At 42.4% G+C, this 23,735-nt stretch overlaps 1 protein-coding gene and 1 pseudogene across 1 annotated transcript; one reads left to right on the plus strand and one right to left on the minus strand.

Moving 5' to 3' along the window:
- Positions 1-1,275: 1,275 nt before the first annotated feature.
- Positions 1,276-23,286, plus strand: CASC3 (CASC3 exon junction complex subunit). Its single transcript, XM_068530685.1, has 14 exons — positions 1,276-1,571; positions 1,937-1,964; positions 2,313-2,350; positions 15,751-15,909; positions 15,999-16,150; positions 16,708-16,884; positions 17,052-17,737; positions 19,080-19,144; positions 19,443-19,557; positions 19,799-19,897; positions 20,151-20,365; positions 20,976-21,098; positions 21,278-21,341; positions 21,814-23,286. Exons 1-13 carry the CDS (start codon positions 1,341-1,343, stop codon positions 21,299-21,301), a joined length of 2,112 nt encoding a protein of 703 aa, XP_068386786.1. The 5' UTR covers positions 1,276-1,340; the 3' UTR covers positions 21,302-21,341; positions 21,814-23,286.
- Positions 7,824-8,710, minus strand: LOC137754644 (synaptophysin-like protein 1 pseudogene; annotated as a pseudogene).
- Positions 23,287-23,735: the final 449 nt, after the last annotated feature.

Raw genomic sequence — 23,735 nt, forward strand, 5'->3', positions numbered from 1 at the left:
CCAAAAATAAATAAATAAATTTATATTAAAAAAAAAAAATTGAATCCAGATCAAACAACTGAAAGGCAAAGTGGCAGACTATCACTTTCCTTATTTAGACACTAAACTTGGCAGCTTTACTATATCAATTTACTTTGAGATAGGATCCTCTGGGTCTTTTTTTTTTCTTTCTGTTAACACTTATTAAATCACACATCCTCCATTTTGAACTCGGGCAGTTGGTTTCTGGAGCTGTATTTACAAGTTGTCACGTTTGACCACTTGTTTAACCAGTTGAGATCTGTTTGGATCCTGATTATATCTCTGAAGGCATTCAGAATACCTTCTAGTTTCATATTGTCTATAAATTTGATAAACATCAGTATCAAACATAGCATTTGTAAAAGCATTACACAGGACAGAATCCTGTGCTATGATAGTGACCTTTCTCTGGTGTGTATTATTAAAATGTGTACTCCCGTAGGTGCACTAATAGCTTACGCTTCTTATATGTTTTTATTATGGTACAAAACAAACATACCGATTTTTTTCATTGCTGAAAAATGTGTTGCCAAAATCTCAGCATTCCCTCATTTACCCGTCTGGCATGCCCTTAACAAGAAGGAAATCATGTCAGGTTATTGAACCAAATGCCCGTTCCTATGATTATCTTTTTTTAAATCGGTTCTAAAATCTTGGTAAGATAACCATCATACCAGCCTGCACTTTGGGAGAGGTGATGGCTGGGGTGGGAAGACACGTGAAGGGGGAAGAGGAAATGAGAATACAGGGAAAACACTGTAGTGCTGCAACACTAAATCCTCGGGCTTCACTACGAACAACTGGTTCCTCCTCCGCCCTTTAGCTTAAAATGGGCTGGTGTTAACAAATCTGATGCAGCACAACGGCTTCAGAGGTTTCCCTTGATTCGTGATTTTACCAAGCAAACGAATTCAGTCAAACGATCTGCTTCAAACATAGGTAGAAGGGAAAAAGAAAATCATGAAACAACTCCAATGCCGCAGTGAAGCTGTGACAGGTCAACGATATCCACTCGGAAAGCCCAAGATGGCCGAGCGTGGAGCCGAAGGAGGCTGCCCGAATGCAACTCCCCTCGCCCGGTGCCCTACCGGGGGAAGTCAGGGGCCGCGCCACGCCCCCTACGTCACCGCTTTACGCAATCCCGCTCGCCCGCAAACTTGCCGCAGCGCGCCAGCCCCGCCCCCAGCGCTTCCCCCTGAAGAGCAGGGCAACCAGCGCCGCAAGTGAAGCATGCTGGGACCAGGTCTCGAGCCTCCCGGCAGCCCCTGCGACGGGCGGGGTACGTCAGGAGGTGGCCGGCGGCGGCCGTTCTCCGAAAGATGGCGGATCGGCGGCGGCAGCGCGCTTCGCAGGACACCGAGGACGAAGAATCTGGTGCTTCCGGCTCAGACAGCGGCGGTTCCCCGGCGCGGGGCGGCGGGAGCTGCAGCGGTAGCGCTGGAGGCGGCGGCAGTGGCTCTGTGCTTTCCCAGCGCGGAGGCCGAGCCGGGGCCCTTCATCTGCGGCGGGTGGAGAGCGGGGGCGCCAAGAGCGCTGAGGAGTCGGAGTGTGTGAGTGCGCGCGGGCGGGGCGGGCCGGGGGGCGGGCGGGGTGTAGGTGAAGATGGGAGGCTGGGAGTTAACGGTAGATGCTGAGGCGTAACGTGTTCGAGGAGAGAGCTATCCCAGTGCGGTTTGCCTCCGGAGCCCCAAGCGAGGAGGAGCGGTTTGTGGGGGGAGGGCAGAGCTGCTGCGGATGGGAAGTGGATGTTTATTCAGAAATTGGGACTGGAGGTGAACAGACGGGACCTCCCTCGGATGCTACTTGTTAAAGATGTACCTTTCCTCGTCTCCCTTTCCAACCATTTTGTGTTCAGTTTTCAGCTCTCACCCTCTGGAAGTCACAGAACTAACCCATGTCTTTTCCTTTCCTTCAGGAGAGTGAAGATGGCATCGAGGGCGATGGTGAGTAGCATCCTGACAGAGTTGTTTGCCCATAAACTCAGGTCAGCTGTTTCCAGCAATTGACATCCTCTCAGACTGTTAAGGATTTGGGGGAGGGTGCCACAAAGTGGCTCTTTGTAGCATAGAGCTTAAAAGCATACGTTTTAGCAGTATGATCCTGGGAAAGTCGAAGTCACTCTTTGAACCTGTTTTCAATCTGTATATGGGGACTGTAATTTTATCTTCCTCATAGGTTGAAGTCAGAATTAAACGAGAGCTTTAGCTTGATCCACAACAGGCAGTCAGGAGATGTAATTATAATAATTTGTGTTGAATTTTTTTTCTTTACATGTTTCTGTTTTCTTTCAGCTGTTCTCTCGGATTATGAAAGTGCAGAAGACTCAGAAGTGAGTGTGATAGTTTCTTTTTCCTATGGTGTAGGTTGGAAAATGTATTTTAAAAACTGTACACACCTGCGGTTCAAAAGTACCATCACCTACTTGTTACTCCTCTTGTGCATTCTTCATTTGTGCTTCTGAAAAACTATTATAAAGGGTCTTGTTCAGTTATAGGGAGGGAAGCTTGGTGTAAGCCTCTTCAGGCCACATGTGTTACACTGTTAATAGCTGGCTTTTCACCCTGTCTAAAGGAAATAAGGTTCTAAATAAGAGAATGAGAACATTCTGAAGCCCTTTACAGGTTGTTTGACACTCCATTTCATGATGCCTAGGTAGTGAAGCCAGCCAGTTGGATATTTTTTCTGAGTATATCTGAAGACCTTAAAAGGGTAGGATTCTGAGTGGTTTGTGTCAGAAACATTTCTCAGTTTATGGATAAGGTTTTCTGTCTTTAGCAGAAAGTTTCCCTAAGCCAAACGTTTGTGAACTTACTTGTTTTGATTGAATAAACTACTAGAGACGCTATCAGAATGGCTATTTGTTTCCTGGAGTTGTTGAACAGAGCCCTGAGATACAAGGAGGAATTGGATTGTGGATCAAAGTTTCATTCTATAAATTTTATAGAACTGTTGCTACATATTAGACTTTCCATTAAGCCCTGGAGATGCAACAGTGAACACTATAACAAAGTTCCTATCTTTAGGAATCTTACAACTTAGTAAGGAAGTCAGACAAACATTGAGGCAATCATAGGACTTGGTGACAACTGCTCGGGGATAGGGTTAAGTAGGGTGTTAATGGCCCGGTACTGAGTCCATCTTAGGCAGTCAGAGGAGAACGAATTGGAGTTAGCCAGGCAAACCATGTTCTAGGCAGAGGGAACAACCGCTACAAAAGCCCAGAGACAGGAGAGAAGATTAAATATTTGGAAACTTGAAAGTAGTTTGGTGTGGCTGGAACATTGTTGGGACAGGATGGATACAAGAAATAAGGGCATATTAGTGAGTAGGGGCCAGATCATGCGGGGATTACTTGTTCCTTCTCTTTATTAAGTGCCTGCTCAGTGCCAGGAGCTGTACTAGGCACTGGAATAAAAGACAGGCATGGTTCTGCCCTCATGGAATTTAGCAGTACATTCCAGGTCAGAGGGGGAAAATATAGACAGTTAACTAAGTAATTACAATAATGTTTGGTAAATGCCATGGTATTGGAAACATAAGGTGCTTTGGGAGCACATAGCAGGGGCAACTAACTGGGTTTAGGGTGTTTGGAAATGTTTACAGGAGCGAATGTTCAAATGGAGACCTGAAGGGTGAATAGGAGTTAGCCAGGTAGAATTTTCTAAGCAGAGGGAACAGTGTGGAAAGAAGGTCTAGAAGGGATGGACTGCATGGTGAGTTGGAGGATATGAAGAGTTTAGTACGACTGGTGGTAAGGATGAATCTCAGTCCAAATTTTAAAGTACTTTATAAGCCAGGCTGAAAACTATTTGGATTTTATTCTAAGGAAGTAAAAAAGTGTACCAGGGTTTTAAACAAGAGTGTGATACAGGTTATGAATAAGACTTAAATTTTAAAGCAGTGTTTGTCAGATCCAGGGAACACCTACATGAAAAAATCCTACTGAAACAATCTTGCAGAGGGAGTGAAGATTCAGACATTTGTATGTTAACAAGATCCCAGGTTGAGTCACAGTAATATTTTAGAATTATTATTTTTATAACCATCATTTTGTGTGCAGTGGGGAGAGTTGATCTGAAGGGAGCAAGATTAGAGACAGAAAAGCTAGTTAAGAAAGCTACTGTGGAAGTCTAGGAAAGTAGTAAGTGTGGCATGGAGTGGAGTGGTGGCAGTGAAAATAGAAGTGGACAGCACTGACAGTTATTTAGGCTATGGAATTGACAGAATGTGGTGATTGATGAGATGATTTACTTTCTTTGAAGTCAATGGTAAAGTTATCTGCAAAGAGTAAAAAGGAGATAAGAGGTTTTGGAGTGAGGAATGTTTGCTGTAGTCACTAGAGAACAGAAACATCAGAAAGACTGCCAGGCAGTATGGAGTGTTCAGTGAGGTTTGGTGATTGTGACTTTATAGGAGTGTACCATTCTGTGTATAAATGAGTTTGGATGTTACTCTAACAGCAAAGAAAGAAAGGCTGTTGGAGGCTTAAGTGTGGAGGATGAATTGTGGATGAGGCAAGACTGGAGACAGAGCTGTTAAAAGGTTATTAGGATAGTCCAAGGAGCGTGATGGTGCCCTAAAGAAAGGACATGGCAGTGGCACTGGCAAGACATAGATTTGAGAGATATTTCAGTGATACTAATAGAACTTCTTGATTGATTGAATGTGGAGCCTGAATTAAGGAGGAGTCAAAGGGATGCCCAGGTTGATGAATGGTGTTATTCACTAAGAAACGGACCACAGGGGGAGGAGATTTTAGGAAGGACGGTGTTTGGGTTAAGTTTTGGATGTTTTGAGATTGAGGAACATGTGGGACTTTGATGTGGCAATATCTAGTATATATTGTCTGAAATTTAAGAGAGAGGTGTAGTTCTGTTCTGTCAGATAGGGTAGTCACCAGCCAAATGTGGCTATTTAAATTAATTAAACTTAAAGTTTCAGCTCCTCAGTTGCAGTAACTACATTTTAAGTACTCAGTAGCCACATGTGCATAGATAAAAACATTTCCATCATCCCAGAAAGATCTGTTGGACAGCACTTGTCTAGATTAGAGAAGTAGACTTGACATCTTGCCTTTCATTGTAATCTGTTACTTGCTTGAATTTCTTGTTGATTACTAACTGTATATACCTAGATGCTACACTTTAGTCTTGCTTATTTCTTAAATTTTGATCTATCTCTTAGTCTACAGTTTAGTTTTTCATCTCTTTGTTTTCTTTACAGTGTATCCATTGAAAAGATTTTGATGGTCACTCATTCATAGTACAATTTAGCATGCTCTCTCTGTCCTTTGTATTTCTTGCAAATTGTCTTTCCATGATATCCTTGGAAAAATACCAGTGTGACCCAAAGCTTTTATCTTGCACGGAACTGACTAATGAACACCTGATTTTCTTTCCCTTATAAGTCACTTGCTATTTTTGTCTAGGTATTCCCAGTATATTTTCTTTAGGGTCCAGTAAATTTATTAGAATTTGTCCTGGAGTTGGTCATTCTGGATCAGTGTTCATAGGTATGAGATGTGCTCTACAGTATGTCATGGAACTTCTATCCCAATATTCTTTTCCTGTCTTCAGTGTTTGACCCTTTCTCTGTAATCCTTTATATCTGTTTCTTCATTTTCTGTTGATTTTTAAATATTTTCTTCCTTTTCACTTTTAATTTCTCATAAGGCATTATTGTTGTGTTTATCCACGCTTGTTTGTGTTCCTTCTAGTTTTAGACTTTGTATTTGAAATGAATTTTTTTTTTTAATTTCTGATATCTTCCTTTGAATGAATGAGTTCTTTCATTTCATTTTTGGATTTTTCTAATTCTGACTGATGTTCTTTCATGCCTTATATAATATTAATGTCTTTTTTGCTCATTTTGAAATAGAAGTTACAATTTTGATATGATATGCATGTCTTTTTGGCATGCTTTCATTGTAGGAACGCTATTCTACTTATTTTTTTTTCTCATAGCAAGTTTATGTGGGATTTGATCTCTGTATTTTTCCTTTGTTGATTTTAAAAATTAGTTTTCCTGATCTTTTCGAAGGAAGTGCGGCTCAGAGTAACTTTTTCTAACTTCATAGAGCTCCCTCTTCAGTTGTTTTTCTGTAGTGTTAAAAAAAATATATGGTGGCTTGCCTTCTGAGATTTCCTGCTTTTGTTCCCTTCTCTAATGTGTTTTGGACCTTCTCTTTCCTTCATTCCTTTTATCCCTCTTCTGCTGAATTTGATTCTCTTCTCAACAGTTTTATCTTCAGTGTGTTACTCTCCTAGAGGGGGCCCTGGCAGCCAGATTGGTTTTAAGATTTCAAAAGGGTTACACTGCTCTAACCCTTTCAGACCTTCTTACTGCAGGACCCTTAAACTCACATTCTATTGGAGACAGTAAAACCCCTTCTGGTTTCAACTGTTATTCTCAGTTTTGCTTTCTTTTGACTACCTATTGACTAGTTCAGGGTTCTCCTGTTTTCAGGTCCATTTAGTGCTCTCTGCTTTTTCCAACACTGATACCAATCTGATGCAGGTCTTGTGGCTGTTGATGCTTTGCTCTTATGTGTTTATATTTTGGGTCCTGGGGGATAGCTTCCAACCTAGTTTGTTTTTTTTTTTTTTCCTTTAACTTCTTTATTAAGCTGGTTGCAAAAAAGATATACATTCTCATATTGACAATTCTTGTCATGAACAAAAGCAACAAAAATAAGGCAATAGTAAGATTTGCTTCACATATAAACAATTATGTGGTAGTAGGAAATCTGGCCCTGTACAGCAAAAATATTAGGTAGCAAAATGTGAATAAGCCCTATATTCAGAAGATACCCAAATGTGTGAGCAAAGACAGCACACCCATAATAGAGCCCACTTAGGTTCCTTGTTTATTATGCATAATTCCTTAATTATCCATTTGTGAAATAAGAATAACATTAAGAAACATGAGATCCAAATGGCATTCGTTTTCACAATATCAATACTAAACTCAAAATAGCAACTTCGTTGAATATAAATGTTAAATGTTTCAAAAGTAAAAGGCAACCTTAATTTTTTGTAACCCTATGAATAGAGTCTGCAAAAAAAGGTAGATTATTTTACCGTACTTACAAAGAGACGAGGCCTCAGCCTGCACTGAAGGAGTATGAGCAACAAAGGACAGCAAACAAATTATCATTAGGAGTAATGCCCATACATATCAAAATATCTCCGTGAACCACGTTCTACTTATATAGCCAATCTATTAAATAACCAGCATAATGGAAGCTTACACCTCATGCGAGAGAATTACTAAATTAACTATACATCTATTAGAAATTTCTAAACCCCACTCCCAAAACAATTTTAGTACACCTGTCAAGTACTGTAGGTCATTTAGAAAAACAGAAATAAAACATACATGCAGCCTTTGTATTAAAAATTTTTCATAACATATAAACAATGTTCAGATATAAACCATGAACTAAATGTTTTTTCTAAGTATGATTTATGTAATCAAGACTTTCTTAAACAAAGACAGGTCTTAGGAATATGATCTGTACAAACTTACAGTAGTGTATATTCCAAGAGATTTTCTTCCTATTATGATATAACAATATAACTCTTTTCTGAGTGAAGATATATGTTAAGGCTTAAGGTTTAGACACTTTGGAAGGCAAACAACTTAGTGAAGAAATTACTGTGCATTTAAAAATGTGTATCATCTCATAATAGGCCCCAGAATTTTCAAATTCACATGTGAGAATACATTTACATCTTAAATTTCTAGGAAAGGCACAAGCTTTATGTAAAAAAGCAGCAAAATTTTAAACCCACCAATTTTTTGAAAAAGCCATTAGTTTTATTAGAAACAAAAAATGCTTCTCAAGATGTTGGCAACAGGTCATAGTATAGACATCTATTTCAAACAGTGTACTTCTCCCTTCAATTATATTCCAGTTGGAGGAGGAATACCTCCTTGGCTATGGGAAGTAGAAGTATTTGAGGGACTGTGTAAGCTGGTCTCCTTGTACACAAACCATGCATTTCCTCCCCAAAGTATCATATTCAGAAAGCCAAAGATCACAGATACATTTAGGGATCCCATACTAGTCACAGAGCCAAAATGACATATCGCGTCTAGTTGTTTACAAGGCAGAAGTCCCTGGACAATATTGCGACCGGTAGCTGTTTTAATATCTGTAAGAGCTTTAGCCCAGGCCGAAGTGCTCACCAACCACAAAAAAGTGGCAACAAGAGTAACAACAAAGTCAACCATGGGAAGTTTTCGACTATCACGATACAGGTTCATGTAACCAACATAGAGCAGAAGAGCAGCAATGCAGTACAGGAAGACAAAGACTGCAAAAGTAACATAGAATTGTGCAGAAGAAGAGTAAGCTCCAATAAGGACATAACTTTTCCAATCTACACCACACACATTTACACCTTGAGGTGGCTGAAATGATGCTTCATTCAACCTGAATGGATAACCAAAAGTAGCTGTAATCGTTTTATTGTCAGAAGGTTTAGTTTGACAAGCCACTTGAATTTCTGTTTTGCCCTTAAAACCTCCACAGGTGGCAAAAGCAAAGACAGAAGCAATCCACTCGAGGACCTTGATGAAGCCGAGCGGCTCCTTGAGCGGGTTGAGGTTGAGCTGGAAAGAGGACATCCTCTGAGGGAAGGAGGGAAAGAGAGTCAGGACGGCGGGGCGGAGGAGAAGGGGGACCGACAAGTGCAACCTAGTTTTGTTGTAAATGTTATCCAGAGGGTTTTGATCTTGCTCCCATTTCATGTGGAGATTTGAAGAGATCAAAAGCTATGCTGCTGCCATTTTCCCAGAATCCTCCAAGAAAATTTTTTAAAGAAATTAGCCTATGAAGGGGAGGCTAGAGAGCTTCGTAGCTGGAAAGAAGGCTCTAACGTCAAGAGAGGGTTTGGTGTTATTTTTTAAGTTGGAGAATAAAGTATGGCTAAAGGTTGAAGAAATCAGTAGAAAGGGAGAGAACAGGGAGGGGATAGGTAATGCGTGTATTGGTGTCCTTGACTGAGTACGTGAGAAGAAATAGGAAACAGACAAGAAAAACGTCTTCCATTGTAATTATAGAGAAGTGGGAAGGAAAGGTATATGGGGAGGAAGCTGGTGTGCCCTTCGTTTTGTTTTCCTTGTGAAATAGAAGGAAAAACGTAAAGAATGGTTGTTGGTGGAAGGGCAGTGTAGGAATTGTGAGACTAAAGGAAGTTTGAGTAGTTGAGGTTGGAGGTGGCACTGATGGGTGAAGTTGTATGATTTTTTTTTTTTTTTTAAACTCTCTTTAGTGATGATCAGAAGTCTGGTTGTAAGCTTAGAAAAAGCAGACAGTTAGTTGATCCAGTCTTGGGCACATGGGAGTAGGGGACTTGAGGGAATTACTAGTAGTGATTGAAATGACGGGGTCACAGAGTTGAGAGGAAAGTGAATGTGGGAAAGGACTGATCTGTAGGGAAAAGGTAGAAATGTCAAGGGAGTGGATGTCTTAAGAAATTGGAGACTAGAGAGTAAAGGAGTAACTGAGAAAGAACAGGAATAACAGGGTTTTTTGTTTTTGTTTTTTTTTTTAACAGCTTTATTGAGATATAATTTATGTGCCATTCAACTTACTCCTTTAAAGTGTACAGTTCTATAGTTTTTAGTATATACAGGTATGTGTGACCATTACCACAGTCAGTTTCAGAACATTTTCATCACTTCAAAAGGAAATTCTGGGGACTTCCCTGGTGGTGCAGTGGTTAAGAATCCGTCTACCAATGCAGGGGACATGGGTTCGATCCCTGGTCTGGGAAGATCCCACGTGCCACGGAGCAGCTAAGCCCGTGTGCCACAACTGCTGAGCCTGCGCGCCTCAACTACTGAAGCCCATGCACCTAGAGCCTGTGCTGACCAAGAGAAGCCACCACAATGAGAAGCCCACGCACCGCAATGAAGAGTAGCCCCTGCTCGCCGCAAACAGAGAAAGCCCGCGTGAAGCAACAGAGACCCAACACAGCCAAAAAATAAATAAACAAAATTAAAAAAAAAAAAAAAAGTCCACATCAAAAAAATCTTAAAAAAAAAAAAAAAAGAAATTCTGTACCCTTTAGCTGTCACTTGCCCCCCACAGTTCCTCCATCCTCATTCGCTCCAGCCCTAAGCAACCACAAATCTACTTTCTGTGTCTAGAGATTTCCCTATTCTGGCCTTCTATATGAATGGAATCATATATTATATGGCAACATAATATAATATGACTGGCTTCTTTCACTTAGCATAATGTTTCCAAGGTTTTCATCCAAGTTGTAGCATGTATCAGTACTTCATTCCTTTTTTTTTTTTTTTTTTTTTGGCTGCTAGTTGCATCACGCGGGGTCTCCGTTGAGGCATGTGGGATTTTTCTTTGCGGTGTGCGGGCTTCTCTCTAGTTGTGGTGTGCAGATTTTCTCTCTAGTTGTGGCATGTGGGCTCCGTAGTTGTGGCACGCAGGCGCTCTTGTTGAGGTGCATGAGCTCAGTAGTTGTGGCGCGCCGGCTTAGTTGCCCTGTGGTATGTGGGATCTTAGTTCCCTGACCAGGGATCAAACCCATGTCCCCTGCATTGGAAGTCAGATTCTTTACCACTGGACCACCAGGGAAGTCCCCTGTACTTCATTCCTTTTTATGACTGAATAATACTACATTGTATGGATATACCACATTTTGTTTATCCATTCATCCATTGATGGACCCTTGAGTTTCTGTTTTTTTATTATGAATAATGCTGCTGTAAACATTAGTGTACAAGTTTTTGTGTGGTTGTATGTTTTCATTTCTCTTGGTTATGTACCTAGGAATGGAGTTGCTGAGTCATGTGGTAACTGTTTAATTGTTTGAGGAATTGTCAAACTGTTTTCCAAAGCAGCTGCACCATTTTACATTCTCAGCAGCAATGTATGGGAATTCCAGTTTTTCCACATGCTCAACAGCACTTATTATTGTCTTGATTTTTTGATTCCAGCCATCCTAGTAGGTATGAAATGGTATCTCATTTTGATTTGTATTTCCCTGATGAGTAATGATGTTGAGCATTATTTCTTGTGTTTATTGGCTATTCGTGTATCTTCCTAGAAGAAGTGGCTATTCAGATACCTTGTCCTTTTTTTAATTGGGTTTTTTTTTTATCATTGAGTTGTAAGAGTTCTTTATATATTCTAGGTATAAGTTTCTTATCAGATATATGATTTACAAATACTTTTTCCCATTCTGTGTGTTGTCTTTCCACTTTCTTGATGGTGTAAGGTTTCAGTGTTGATGAAGTCCAATATATCTGTTTTTTCTCTTGTTGCTGTGTGTTTGGTGTCATATCAAAGAAGCTTTTGCTGAATCCATGCCAAATGCAAAGTCATGTTTTCTTCTAAGAATTTTATAGTTTTGGCTCTTATATTTTAGGTCTTTGATCCATTTTGAGTTAATTTTTTATAAGGGGTGAGGTGAGGGTGAGGAGTCTAACTTCATTCTTTTCCATGTGGCTTTTTTTTTTTTTAATAAATTTATTTATATATATATTTTTGGCTGCGTTGGGTGTTTGTTGTTGCCCGCGGGCTTTCTCTAGTTGCGGCGAGCGGGGGCTACTCTTCATTGCGGTGCAGTGCTTCTCATTGTGGTGGCTTCTCTTGTTGCGGAGCACGGGCTCTAGGCGCACGGGCTTCAGTAGTTGTGGCTCGTGGGCTCAGTGGTTGTGGCTCGCGGGCTCTAGAGTGCAGGCTCAGTAGTTGTGGCGCACGGGCTTAGTTGCTCCAGGGCATGTGGGATCTTCCCAGACCAGGGCTCGAACCCGTGCCCCCTGCATTGGCAGGCAGATGCTTAACCACTGCGCCACCAAGGAAGTCCCCCATGTGGCAGTTTTGATCAAAGTCTGGGGTGTTTAAATTTAAGATTTTTAAAAGATCAGGTTTACTTAAAAAAAAAAAAAATGTATATAGCAGTTCCAGGTAAGGCTGGTCTGAAGTGTGTACATGGAAGTGGATGACTAAAATGGAGGTGAAAACTGTGAGCTCCTTGCCATAGTCTTCAAATTAACGACAAGGTGGACCCAGGCAGAGGCATAGAGGTACAGGTTTCGCCCTTGGTCTGATAGAGCGTCCCTGTGAAACCTTTCGTAAGCTGAAATGGCTTAAAGCAAAGCAGCAATTACCTTAGGACACATCTTGCCAAGGGATGCAGAAAATAAATAGACATAAAGCGCGGATGCTCACAGACACAGTTCAAAGCTGTGGCAGCTTGATGCTGAGAGGCCGAGTGTAGTTCCCAGGGCAGGAGCTTGGTGGTGCCACTCTTTCTGCTTGGGGTGTGGAGCTGCCAATATGACAGCTCACTGCAAAACAAAACACTGAGTACAATTTTCACTTTTGCCTTTTTTCTTAAAACAAAAATTCTCTTGAAGCTTCTTTCAGTTTGTGAAAACAAGTGCTACTGTAGGTCTTTCATAAAAGTGAAGTGATGTAATCTGAACTTTCGAGAAGCAGGGTATAGCTAGGTGATAGGAGCCTCAGAGAAGCAGCAGTTTAAAATGAGGTGGAGTTGGGATTAGCAGATACAAACTGGTATATATAGAATGGATTAACAAGATCTTACTGTATAGCACAGGGAACTATATTCAGTATCCTGTGATAAACCATAATGGAAAAGAATAGGAAAAAGAATGTTTATATATGTATAACTGAGTCACTTCGCTGTACAGCAGTAATTAGCACATTATAATTCAACTATTCTTCAATAAGTAATAAAAACAATAAAAATTAAAAATTTTTTAAAATGAGGCAGAGGAGTTAGATCTGGAAGAGACATTGAGAATGAGGAAGATACCAGCTCGACCTCTTCCTCTGAAATATGTGGGGAATGGAAAAATGAGCTAAAACGTTTGCATGAGAATTCTGCCAGGGAAGCAGTTGCTTCAGTGGAGAGCTAGGCTTTAGGGTTTGGAAGGGTGTTCACTGAATGGGAGAGTCAGCACTAGGGGAAAGGGTTTTGATGTCAGCCCATAGCTGAAGAAGCTTGACTCTAGGGTAGCACCTTGGCTTCCATTATACCAGACTTTGATGCTAATTTGGAGTCTCCTCAGCACTGTGCTATTTGTATCTTTCTGTCCTGCCCTGGAAACAAAATTAGTTTCTCATTTGGAATAAAAGAGTTGCCTCATTTGACATTCCACCACAGACTAAGAGGGGATAGAGCATAAAACAAAGTTCTCTCATTAATCATGCTGATACTATTTTAAGGTGTTTGAATTCAGTCATTGTTGGGGTGAATTAAGGTCACATACACACCAAGCAAGTGATTAAGGTCACATACACACCAAGCAAGACTTTTTTTTTTAAAGATGAAATCTTTATTATTATTATTTTTTTTTGAATATTTATTTATTTGCTGCGCCAGGTCTTAGTTGTGGCATGTGGCATCTAGTTCCCTGACCAGGACTCGAACCTGGGCCCCCTGCATTGGGAATGTGGAGTCTTAGCCACTGGACCACCAGGGAGGTCCCCCAAGCAAGATTCTTGCAATTTCTGCTACAGAACCTGAAGGGAACATAGGACCAAGGAAAGAACTGAATGATTACCACCCACCTATTCCCAACTCAAGAGGAGAGAAAACTTTTTGTGATTGAGGGGAAATGGGAAGAATCAAGGGTACTTGGTTGTTAAAAAGTTGTAGGTAAAGGCGTGGTTCTCATAGTGTGGGTGTGGTCAAGCAGTCTCCCTGAACTCTGTGGTTTCATAGCAGTGTCACCTTTCTGGGACTCCTAACCCAAAACACTTAGAGGTCGAAATACCCTGATGCTGAGCAGGGAATAAAGGGGAAAGGGAATTAATTGACTTGTCTGGGCCAGTCAGGCAGTCGCAGCCCTATCTGAAAAAAGGTCAGAGACTTAGAGCTTGAGAGCTTCTTGTTTCGTCAGGAATCTCAGTGAGTATCTTTGATCAGATTCCTGAGGCCATCCTGGACCTGGAGTCAGGAGAGGGTCTGGTACAGACTGAGTGTCAGACCCAGTAGGAGAATAAGAGACCAGTGTACACGAATCTACCAGGGGGGCAGAGGTATATTGGTACCCTTACATGTTAACCCAGCAGTGGGGACTAAACCACCTTCCCTTGAATCCATTTCTTTGTGTCCTCATAGGTCTCTAAACCTACCTCCCCTGACCTATAGCCCTGCCTCCTTAGGTCCAAATCTTGGAAGGACAAGGATATGAGAGTAACTTTAGTCTAAAGCCAGCCCCTTTAGCAGGAGCCTTAGCTGCTCCCTTTCCCTACCTAGAACTAGCTACACCTCTATTGCCTAACCCTTTCTAGTGGCCCCTATTTAAAGGATGGCCTAAGGGACCCTTCTTTGTATGGACAGACCTAACACTTTCTATGTCACAAGCAGGATTATCCGGTTGTTTTTTGTTTGTTTGTTTGTTTTAATTGAAGTATAATTGATTGGATTATCCAATCTTGCTGTGCTAAGAGAGGGAAGAAAGTGGAGAGGAGAGAGAGCATTTGGGCTTTAATTTTTTTCATTTCTCAGGTGCAGTGATTGTACAAGTTCTTCTAAAGTTTTCCAAGTCAAAATTTTATAATTTTATCATTCTGGACAGAGTTGTTGGCTAAGGGGCTCTCATGCTACAGAAAATTTAGTATTTATATCATAGACATAAAAAATGTAAGCCACTGTTTCCCAACTTGAGAGTAATAGTGCCTTGGGAAATCATGGAGTTACTATAAAGGGCTGCAAATTCACTAGCTGTGTTCTCATTATCTGTACACCAAATCAACATCTCCCACCTTCATGTACTACTGTTATTGAATATATATATGAATTAATAAAATATTAATGTATTTAAAAGTATTATTGAATGTATAGCAGTTGTTTGTCATTACATGTTTTCTCAATTTGTGGATACTATACTGAGCTATTGTCTCATGGGGACCCATGAAAATTTTAGATCCTAAAAAAAGGGGTTCACATAATCTAAAAGGTTGGGAATCTCTGTTCTAAGCCATTTTGAGATGAGAGAATTAACAACTTGAGTTAGAGTGTAGTTATTAGGCACTGCATGTTTAAGAGACAGTTCATTGAGAGGGAGAGAAATTATCAACAAAGATAAAGCTCCTTCTGTGTGCTAGACACTTAGAGCCTCCCATCCGTATCCCCTGGGCTTCTTCCCCAGAGGCTGCCACTGTTTTTGGTTTTTGTTTTTTTTTCTCCCAGTTTTATTAAGGTATAATTGACATATAGCACTGTGTAAGTTTAAGGTGTACAGCATAATGATTTGACATACATCATGAAATGATTATCACAATAAGCTTAGTGAATGAAAGAGGCTGCTGCTGTTAACAGTTCCTTGCATTTCTTCCTGGAAAACTTACAGGAATCTATATAAACATATATATATATTTTGGCCACGCTGCACCACTTGTGGGATCTCAGTTCCCTGACCAGGGATTGAACCCAGGCCCTTGGCAGTGAAAGCATGAGCATGGAGTCCTAACCACTGGACCGCCGGGGAATTCCCTGTATATATATTTTTTTAATGTGCTTTTAATTTGTTTAACAATGTTTCTGTTCTCTAGAAATTTTAGTAAGAATATTGATGTGTTTGCTTTTAATTCTTACATTACAGTAAAATTTGTTAGAAAATGTTTTCCTAAAGAATGGAAAATTTTTTAAAAAAAATAGAAAATTTTAAAATACACCATTCAGATCTTATCTCCACAGCTGACAGGGAAACTTTTTTCAGGGTGATGAAGGGGAGTACAGTGAAGAGGAAAACTCCAAAGTGGAGCTGAAATCAGAAGCCAATGATGCTGCTAATTCTTCAGCAAAAGACGAGAAGGGAGAAGAAAAGCCTGACACCAAAGGCACTGTGACTGGAGAGAGGCAAAGTGGGGATGGACAGGTTAGTACCCACCAAAGGCCTCCATTTGGGTTCTGGAATAGGAGCTCTTAACCTTGGAGTGAGTAAGGAGTCCTTTATCTGTCCGATAGGAGAGCACAGAGCCTGTGGAGAACAAAGTTGGTAAAAAAGGCCCTAAGCATTTGGATGATGATGAAGATCGGAAGAACCCAGCATACATACCCCGGAAAGGGCTCTTTTTTGAGCATGATCTTCGAGGGCAGACTCAGGAGGAGGAAGTCAGGTAACAGCCACTTGCTACTGCTCTGTAGGATGTTAGTATGTATTTAGTGCTTACTACTGAAATATATGCCAGGCACTTTGCTAAGTGTTTTACTTGTATTATCTCATTTACTATTCACAACATTTTAAGGTAAGTACTGTGATTATCCCTCTTGTACAAATGAGGAAAGTAAGGCTTAGAATATTTAGTAACTCTTGGTGGAAGAGCTGGGATCCAGACCCACACTTCCACTGCCTTCTTTAATCTGAGGCTCAGAACCTCTGGGATTTGAAATACTTGCATAGGTGGCCTTATAGGAGAGAGATGTTTCCAGAGTGCTGAGTAGTTTGAAATGAAGTCTCTCCTCACTTCTATTGCTGTTACATTTGAGCCCAGCAGGCCCTGAGGTGCTGTGATTCACTCTTGCCTTTGGAAAGCCTGTTTTGTATAGCCTGTCGGGGAAGATGGAGAGAATACCTGAGTTCCTACTGTTTCCCTGTCCAACCCTGTTTATTTCATGAACATCTTTGCTTGGCAGAATCTGCCAACCTAAGACACTTTTCCCTGGTTTCAACCAGACCCAAGGGACGTCAGCGAAAGCTGTGGAAGGATGAGGGTCGCTGGGAGCATGACAAGTTTCGGGAAGATGAACAGGCTCCAAAGTCCCGACAGGAGCTCATTGCTCTTTATGGCTATGACATCCGCTCAGCTCACAATCCTGATGACATCAAACCCCGAAGAATCCGGAAACCCAGGTGAGGAAATTTTGGAGCCTACACTATTGATATTTACAGGAGAAAAACTCTGCTTTTTAAAATGCTATTCTGGCCCGTAATTGGGTGAGGAATATGGGAAGTCTCCCTGACCCTCACTTTATGTCTCTAGTGGTCCCTTTTGTTATTTCTCTGTTGCGTTTGTTCAGGTTTGGGAGTCCTCCACAAAGAGATCCAAACTGGATTGGTGAGCGGCCAAATAAGTCCCATCGCCACCAGGGTCCTGGGGGCACCTTACCACCAAGGACATTTATCAACAGGAATGCTGCAGGTACTGGCCGCATGTCTGCTGCCAGGAATTACTCTCGATCTGGAGGCTTCAAGGAAGGTTGTGCTGGTTTTAGGCCTGTGGAAGCTGGTGGGCAGCATGCTGGCCGGTCTGGTGAGACTGTTAAACATGAGACTAGTTACCGGTCACGGCGCCTGGAGCAGACTCCAGTAAGGGATCCATCTCCAGAAGCAGATGCTCAAGTGCTTGGCAGTCCTGAGAAGGAGGCGGCGGCCTCAGAGATACCAAATCCTGCTCCTGACACTGCACCACCAGCTCCTGACAGGCCTATTGAGAAGAAATCCTATTCCCGGGCAAGAAGAACCAGGGTCAAAGCTGGAGATGCAGTCAAGGTTGCAGAGGAGGTGCCCCCTCCACCTGAAGGGCTGACCCCAGCACCTCCAGTCCCAGAAACTACGCCTCCTCCGCCTGCTAAGACTGGGAACTGGGAGGCTCCAGTGGATTCTACTACAGGTGGACTTGAACAAGATGTGGCACAACTAAATATAACAGAACAGAATTGGAGCCCGGGGCAGCCTTCATTCCTGCAATCACGTGAGCTTCGGGGTAGGTACCTTAGGGATAGTGACTCGCTTTTTCCCCTTTATATCATTGGACTTAGGGGCATGGGACTTATGTCTCTCAGGGATGTGGTGTCTGACAGTATCTTCATTAACTGCAAGGAACAGATGGATTCATAGGTATATTCATCCAAAAACCTCAGAGCAGTTTTATTTATTGCACAAGACTACCCCACTACTTTGCTTACTATTAACTGATCAGTCATCAATACTGAGCTCCTGAGTACAGAATCCGTTACCAGTCGCTGTAGAAAAAGTGGAAGAAGGCAGTGTTCTTATTATTTGAGCTAATGGTTAAATGTTTCAAGGCAGAAACTGCATTTGAATTTGGATGAGTATCTCCTAATCTTCTTGAAAGGAAAGCCTCTCTAATTTCCTCAGTCTTCTAGAGCCAGGCTGCCCAGTAGAACTTTCTGTACTGATGGTGCTTTTGAATACTTGTAATATGGCCAGAGTGACTGAGAAACTGAAGTTTTAATTTTAATTAATTGAAATTTAAATAACTACATGTGGCTAGTGGATATCCTGTTGGACAGCATAGTGCTAGTGACTAGGACCTGTCTACCACCCCTCTCCCCCATCCTTTTTTTCTTCCTCCAGTCAGATAGATCAGAGGATCTTTTCCTTAGTTTCTGAAATCTAATTCGAGCTCAAAGATTGGAAATCCTCATTTGGACTGGCAATTTCTGCATTCTTACCTGGTGTGCGTAATTTTTGAACACTGAAAACCAGGGTAGCCTAAACTGGACCTGGAGTTGATCTTTGGTTAGAGGAGTACACTCTCCTACCAATGCCTTATTACCATTGGGAGACAGTCTCTAGAACATTCCCTTTTGTCCTGAGTCATCTTCAGCCAGAGGGGAATCTCTTCCCATACTTCTAGCCCAGACCTCTGTGGCCAGGAATAATCAGGTAGATTTAGAACATCCTCCCCTCTCTGGTTGTTGCTCAGAGACTTCAGGGCTGAGATTTTTCAATATGTTTGATAATGTAATATGCTAATTATAACCTCCCAGGGATTCTATGCAGGGAAATACTTGATTGGAAGATTTTGAACTTGGCATTTTCTGAATTGCATTACTGAAGTTTTTTTTTTTTTTCATGTTCAAAGGTTTTATTGCTATATTAAGGTGGCAGGCAGTGGGGGCAAATTTCCAAATGCTGGAGTTGACAGGAAGCAGAGATAGTTTAAAAGGAATTTTGTTAGTTTAAAGGAAGAAAGCCATTCCCCATGTTGGGATTCTTCAGCCTGTCACTTTCTTGATGGTATCTTGAGTCCCATTCACATCTGTCTGCTCTGCAGCAGTGACTTTTTTGGTGTATTACAGGTATGCCCAACCACATACACATGGGAGCAGGACCGCCACCTCAGTTTAACCGGATGGAAGAAATGGTACAGAAGGGGGAAAGGGGCACATGTTGGGGGTTGCATGTCACAGCTTGTTCACTGTTTAAACTAAGTCAGTTTTCGCATGTTTCCCTTTTAATTTGGGTCTCCCGAAATGTAGGGTACAGGGTTTGGGTTTAGATCTTGATGCTTTTCATTGGTTTTTCAATTCTTTTTGCAAATACTTTTTTTAACACTGCCATGTACCAGGTAAGTGTTTTGCAGTACCTAAAGGAGGGTGGGACATGATACGAGAGTCAGCCTTTTGGAAGTCTTCTTGCTCAGACCTCTTTCTTTATTTCAGGGTGTCCAGGGTGGGCGAGCCAAACGCTATTCATCTCAACGGCAAAGACCTGTGCCGGAGCCCCCTGCCCCTCCTGTGCACATCAGTATCATGGAGGGACATTACTATGATCCATGTGAGTTTATTTTTATTGTTGGAGTATCTTTCTTGGCAGGGTGAAGTGAACTAAGAGACCAGCCTCCTGCCTCCTGAATTTCCCTTCTGACCTCTCCTTGTGGTTAACAAACATTCTCTGGTTGCTGTTTTCTTCACATGGAAATGAGAACATCTTTTCAAAGGGCTTGGGGGACAAGGAGACTTGTCCATGTGATGTGAAGAGTGAGGGTTTATGAGAGTCCCAATGTGATATCTTACAGTGCAGTTCCAGGGACCAATCTATACCCATGGTGACAGCCCTGCCCCACTGCCTCCTCAGGGCATGATTGTGCAGCCAGAAATGCACCTTCCCCACCCAGGTAAGCTTTGTGCCTCTGCTTGTATGCTTCCAGTACGTGAGGATATGTGTTGGGGGCTTCACAAACCCCATCCTCCTGAGCTCTGTGCTGCTTGCTAATGAAGCTGGCCACTTTGGCTGCTTGGGCAACAAACTCCTCTTGGGTCCATCCTGAGGACTTCCACCCTGAGCAGTTTGTGGTGAGCAGTCCAGCCAGGCCATCCCATGGAAATGGTGTTACCTTTTATTTCAGTTTTTGTTTTCTTCTTGTCCAGGTTTACATCCCCACCAGACACCGGCGCCTCTGCCCAATCCAGGCCTCTATCCCCCACCAGTGTCCATGTCTCCAGGACAGCCACCGCCTCAGCAGTTGCTTGCTCCTACCTACTTTTCTGCTCCAGGCGTCATGAACTTTGGTAATCCCAGTTACCCTTATGCGCCAGGGCCACTGCCTCCCCCGCCACCGCCTCATCTATATCCTAACACGCAGGTGAGATGGCTAATGAGATTTTCCTAAGTACACATCCTTTAAATCAGACAGGAATATAGTATGAGGAGAATGCTCAAAGAATTGGAGACAACATTTCAATGCCACTGATTTGCATGTGGTGTCAGGACGCCTCTTGGTGGTCAGGAGCTAGAAATGCAGCTTATGTGATGCCCGTCATCTGTTTATTCTCTTCCATTTCTTTAATGATGTTTTTCATTCAGGTGTTTTAGTATGTCTTAGGTTGGCATGTCTGCTATTTATTCAACTGCATAATGAAGCTGTATTCTACTTACCAGCCCTACCCCTCCCTGTACGGTTTAAATCCCAGAAGGTTGACACCATGTGGTATCTGGAGTGTCACCACTGAGCTCAGTCTCTTCCATTTGTCAGCTGATGGTAGGAATTAGAGAAAGCTGGGTAGTACTTTGAAGAAGTAAGAACCATATTAGGACATATTAAGGCAGAAATGAATAATTATTTTAAAGGGGGGCAGCTTAGAGATTTATAAATTCCCCGATACTCTTATTTTTGTGCCTGAATAATGTTTCCTGTTTATCATAGTTTGGATGAATTAATTCCTTTTTCTTCTCCTTGTTTATTGGGGTCCCAGGCCCCATCGCAGGTATATGGAGGGGTGACCTACTATAACCCCGCCCAGCAGCAGGTGCAGCCAAAGCCCTCCCCACCCCGGAGGACTCCCCAGCCAGTCACCATCAAGCCCCCACCACCTGAGGTATGAGAGCTCCTAGGGAAGGAGCTCTAAACAAGGGATGTTTAGGGCACATCCGGCCTCAGTGGGCTTTCCTTTTCTTCAGATTTCCCTCCTTTTCTGGGTGTGTTTCTATGGAAAATGGTCTTTTTTTTTTTTTTTAAATAATAATGACCTGATAACAAATTCCAACTTTATTTCAGGTTGTAAGCAGGGGTTCCAGTTAATATGAATTTCTGAATATTTTAAATCTAACATCGTATAAAAGTAAGTGTACAACTTAATATGACTCAGAACATTCTTAAAACTAATGCTTATGCTTACTTGCTTAACAGTCACCTAATTAATGCTCTAAGTTGTAATCATGGGATATCTCAGGGGGAGGCTTAGAGGAGTCCCAAAATTTGCCAGTTTCTTTGTTTTATGAATGCACTGAGCAGGGTTGAGTAGAAACCACTGTTAATTTGGTAGCATTTTATTTGGGAAGCTGGAAGGAAAAAATGCAGGAGGGCATTCCTTATTAAGGAAAGGGGAAATCTAAATTTGAGGTGTTACAGCAGAGCCAATTCTAAAGGTCGTGGAGGAGAAAGACCATGGGGGTTTTGTTGTTTTGTTTTGTTTTAGGGATATTACTTTAATATACATCATTCAGAAATGTGGTTTTCTGAAAATAGCTTGTAAATGCCCAAAAGGTCCACTAACACTTTGGTGGTTCTTCCCTTTTTCTCACCCCTGTCAGGACAGCAGAGGTGAGAACCCAGGATAGAAAACAACCGGCTGTCTACTACCAGGAGGGCTTCGAAGATACAGGGTGGCTTCTACCAGCAAGCAGCTGAATGGGGGGACCCCTGCCTTCCTCAGAGGATAGGCTCTGTTGGAGAAAGGGAGAAACAAGTGGACTTCCTCCCGTTTTCAGTCTTTCTTTGAGTTGGCTGTGCTCAGAGGAGCAGAGGTCCAGACAGCCCAGGCTTCTGAGTCTACATCTAGGAGCCCACATCTTTTGCTCTTCTTCACTTTCTCCTGGGAAATTCAAGCATCTGCTGCTCCCAGGGAAGCTCCATCCTGTTTTGTTTTCTAAGATGTTCGTTTTTAAAGCCTGGCTTGCTATTCTTAAATTAATATTCCTTTAAACCCCGCCCCCCCCCCCCCCCCCGCCCCTTTTCTCTCTCTCTGCCTTTAAATGAAACAAGTTCATTCTCTGGTTTGCTAGCTTCTCTGGGTTCCCTTTTGGCTCTTCCCTGCATCCCAGATAATTGAGACCTTACCAGCCAGTCTTCCCCCACCAAGTCTACAAAGAGCTGGCCTTTCATTTTTGGTTGGCCTTTGTTATTGTATACTTGGACTCTCTTAACTCTTCTAACCCTATGGAAACATAGCTGTCTGCACAGAGTGTCCCGTTGTGAAGATCTCAAAGTGTGTGGTAGGAGTCCTTCTTCTTGACTTCAGTTTTTAGAATTCTGGGCCTCCATCAGTCTCTGTACTCTGGTAGACTTCAGTTCTCTACTAAGGGCAAAGTCTCAACAGTGGGGAGAGATGGCAAACTAGATGCTTTAGTGAGAAAGGGAGGGTGGAGTGAGACTCTTTGCACCTTAGGGGTATGTCTTCACACAGTCCTCAAGGCTCAGTCTTTGAGGTAAGTGGAATTAGAGGGCTCTGCTTTTCTTTACATCCTTTCTACCACACCCCTTCCAGTTGCTATGGACCAATGCATCTCTCTAGAGGCAGATATTACCCAGCCAGCGGTCTTCCCTGTCCTTTGCAATTGCTCTTCTCCATGTCTTTCCTGCTACAAGTGTTTTAGATGTTACTACCTTGTTTTTCCTAAGTTTTACTCCTGTCCTTGCAGACAGAGGATACCACACCTGGGCCTAAAGCCTAAGGAAACCAGTCACTTTTCAGGGCAAGGGCTCCTCCCTCCTTTCCTTCTTATCTATGGCGCTGAACCACTCCCCTGCTGCCTCTTTGGAAGAGATTCCTGTTACTGCAGCACTTGTGACTGCCAGGGGTAACTTGGCCATTGTCCCTGTCCTTCTACAGAACCTGAGGGAGAAGGTGGCAGCTGTGTCTCTCCCCAAGTAATGTCACCAATTCTGTTCCTTCTCTTCAACAACTGGCTTAACCACTCTGAGTCACAGGGGTGGGAGGGGAAAGAGGCACTCAAGCTGTAACCCCCAAGGAGGAAACAACTAAGAGATTCTTCCAGGGGTGGCTGATGGTTGTGCCTTTTGTAGGCTGTTCCCTTTGCCTTAAACCTGAAGATGTCTCCTCAAGCCAGTGGGCCACATGCCCAGATTCCCAGACCTTAAGACACTGTGACAGTTGTCTCTGTTGGTCCACTGTGTTTTGTTGCAAGAGTTTCTCCATGTGTATTGTTCTTGTTTGTTACTGTTTGAAAGGGTGCACATATGTGATTGGCATTGTGACTTGGAGAAAATAAAATTTAGACATGTAAACTTGGCTCATTTGCCAGTGTTTTGCATGAGTCTTGATTTGGGAGGGAGGGAGGGAAGGGGACCCCCTGATTCCCTAGAGTCACAGTCCCAGCTTGAGCCAACTCAGAATTGTGAAATGGAAGCCCAGAGAGGTGAGGACCCCCTATGAGGCCACAAATGACTGTACTCCCCATTAATTTTCTTAACCCCATTGCCACATAGACACCAG

The sequence above is a fragment of the Eschrichtius robustus genome, chromosome 20 (assembly GCF_028021215.1).
Source record: "Eschrichtius robustus isolate mEscRob2 chromosome 20, mEscRob2.pri, whole genome shotgun sequence".
NCBI lineage: Eukaryota > Metazoa > Chordata > Mammalia > Artiodactyla > Eschrichtiidae > Eschrichtius > Eschrichtius robustus.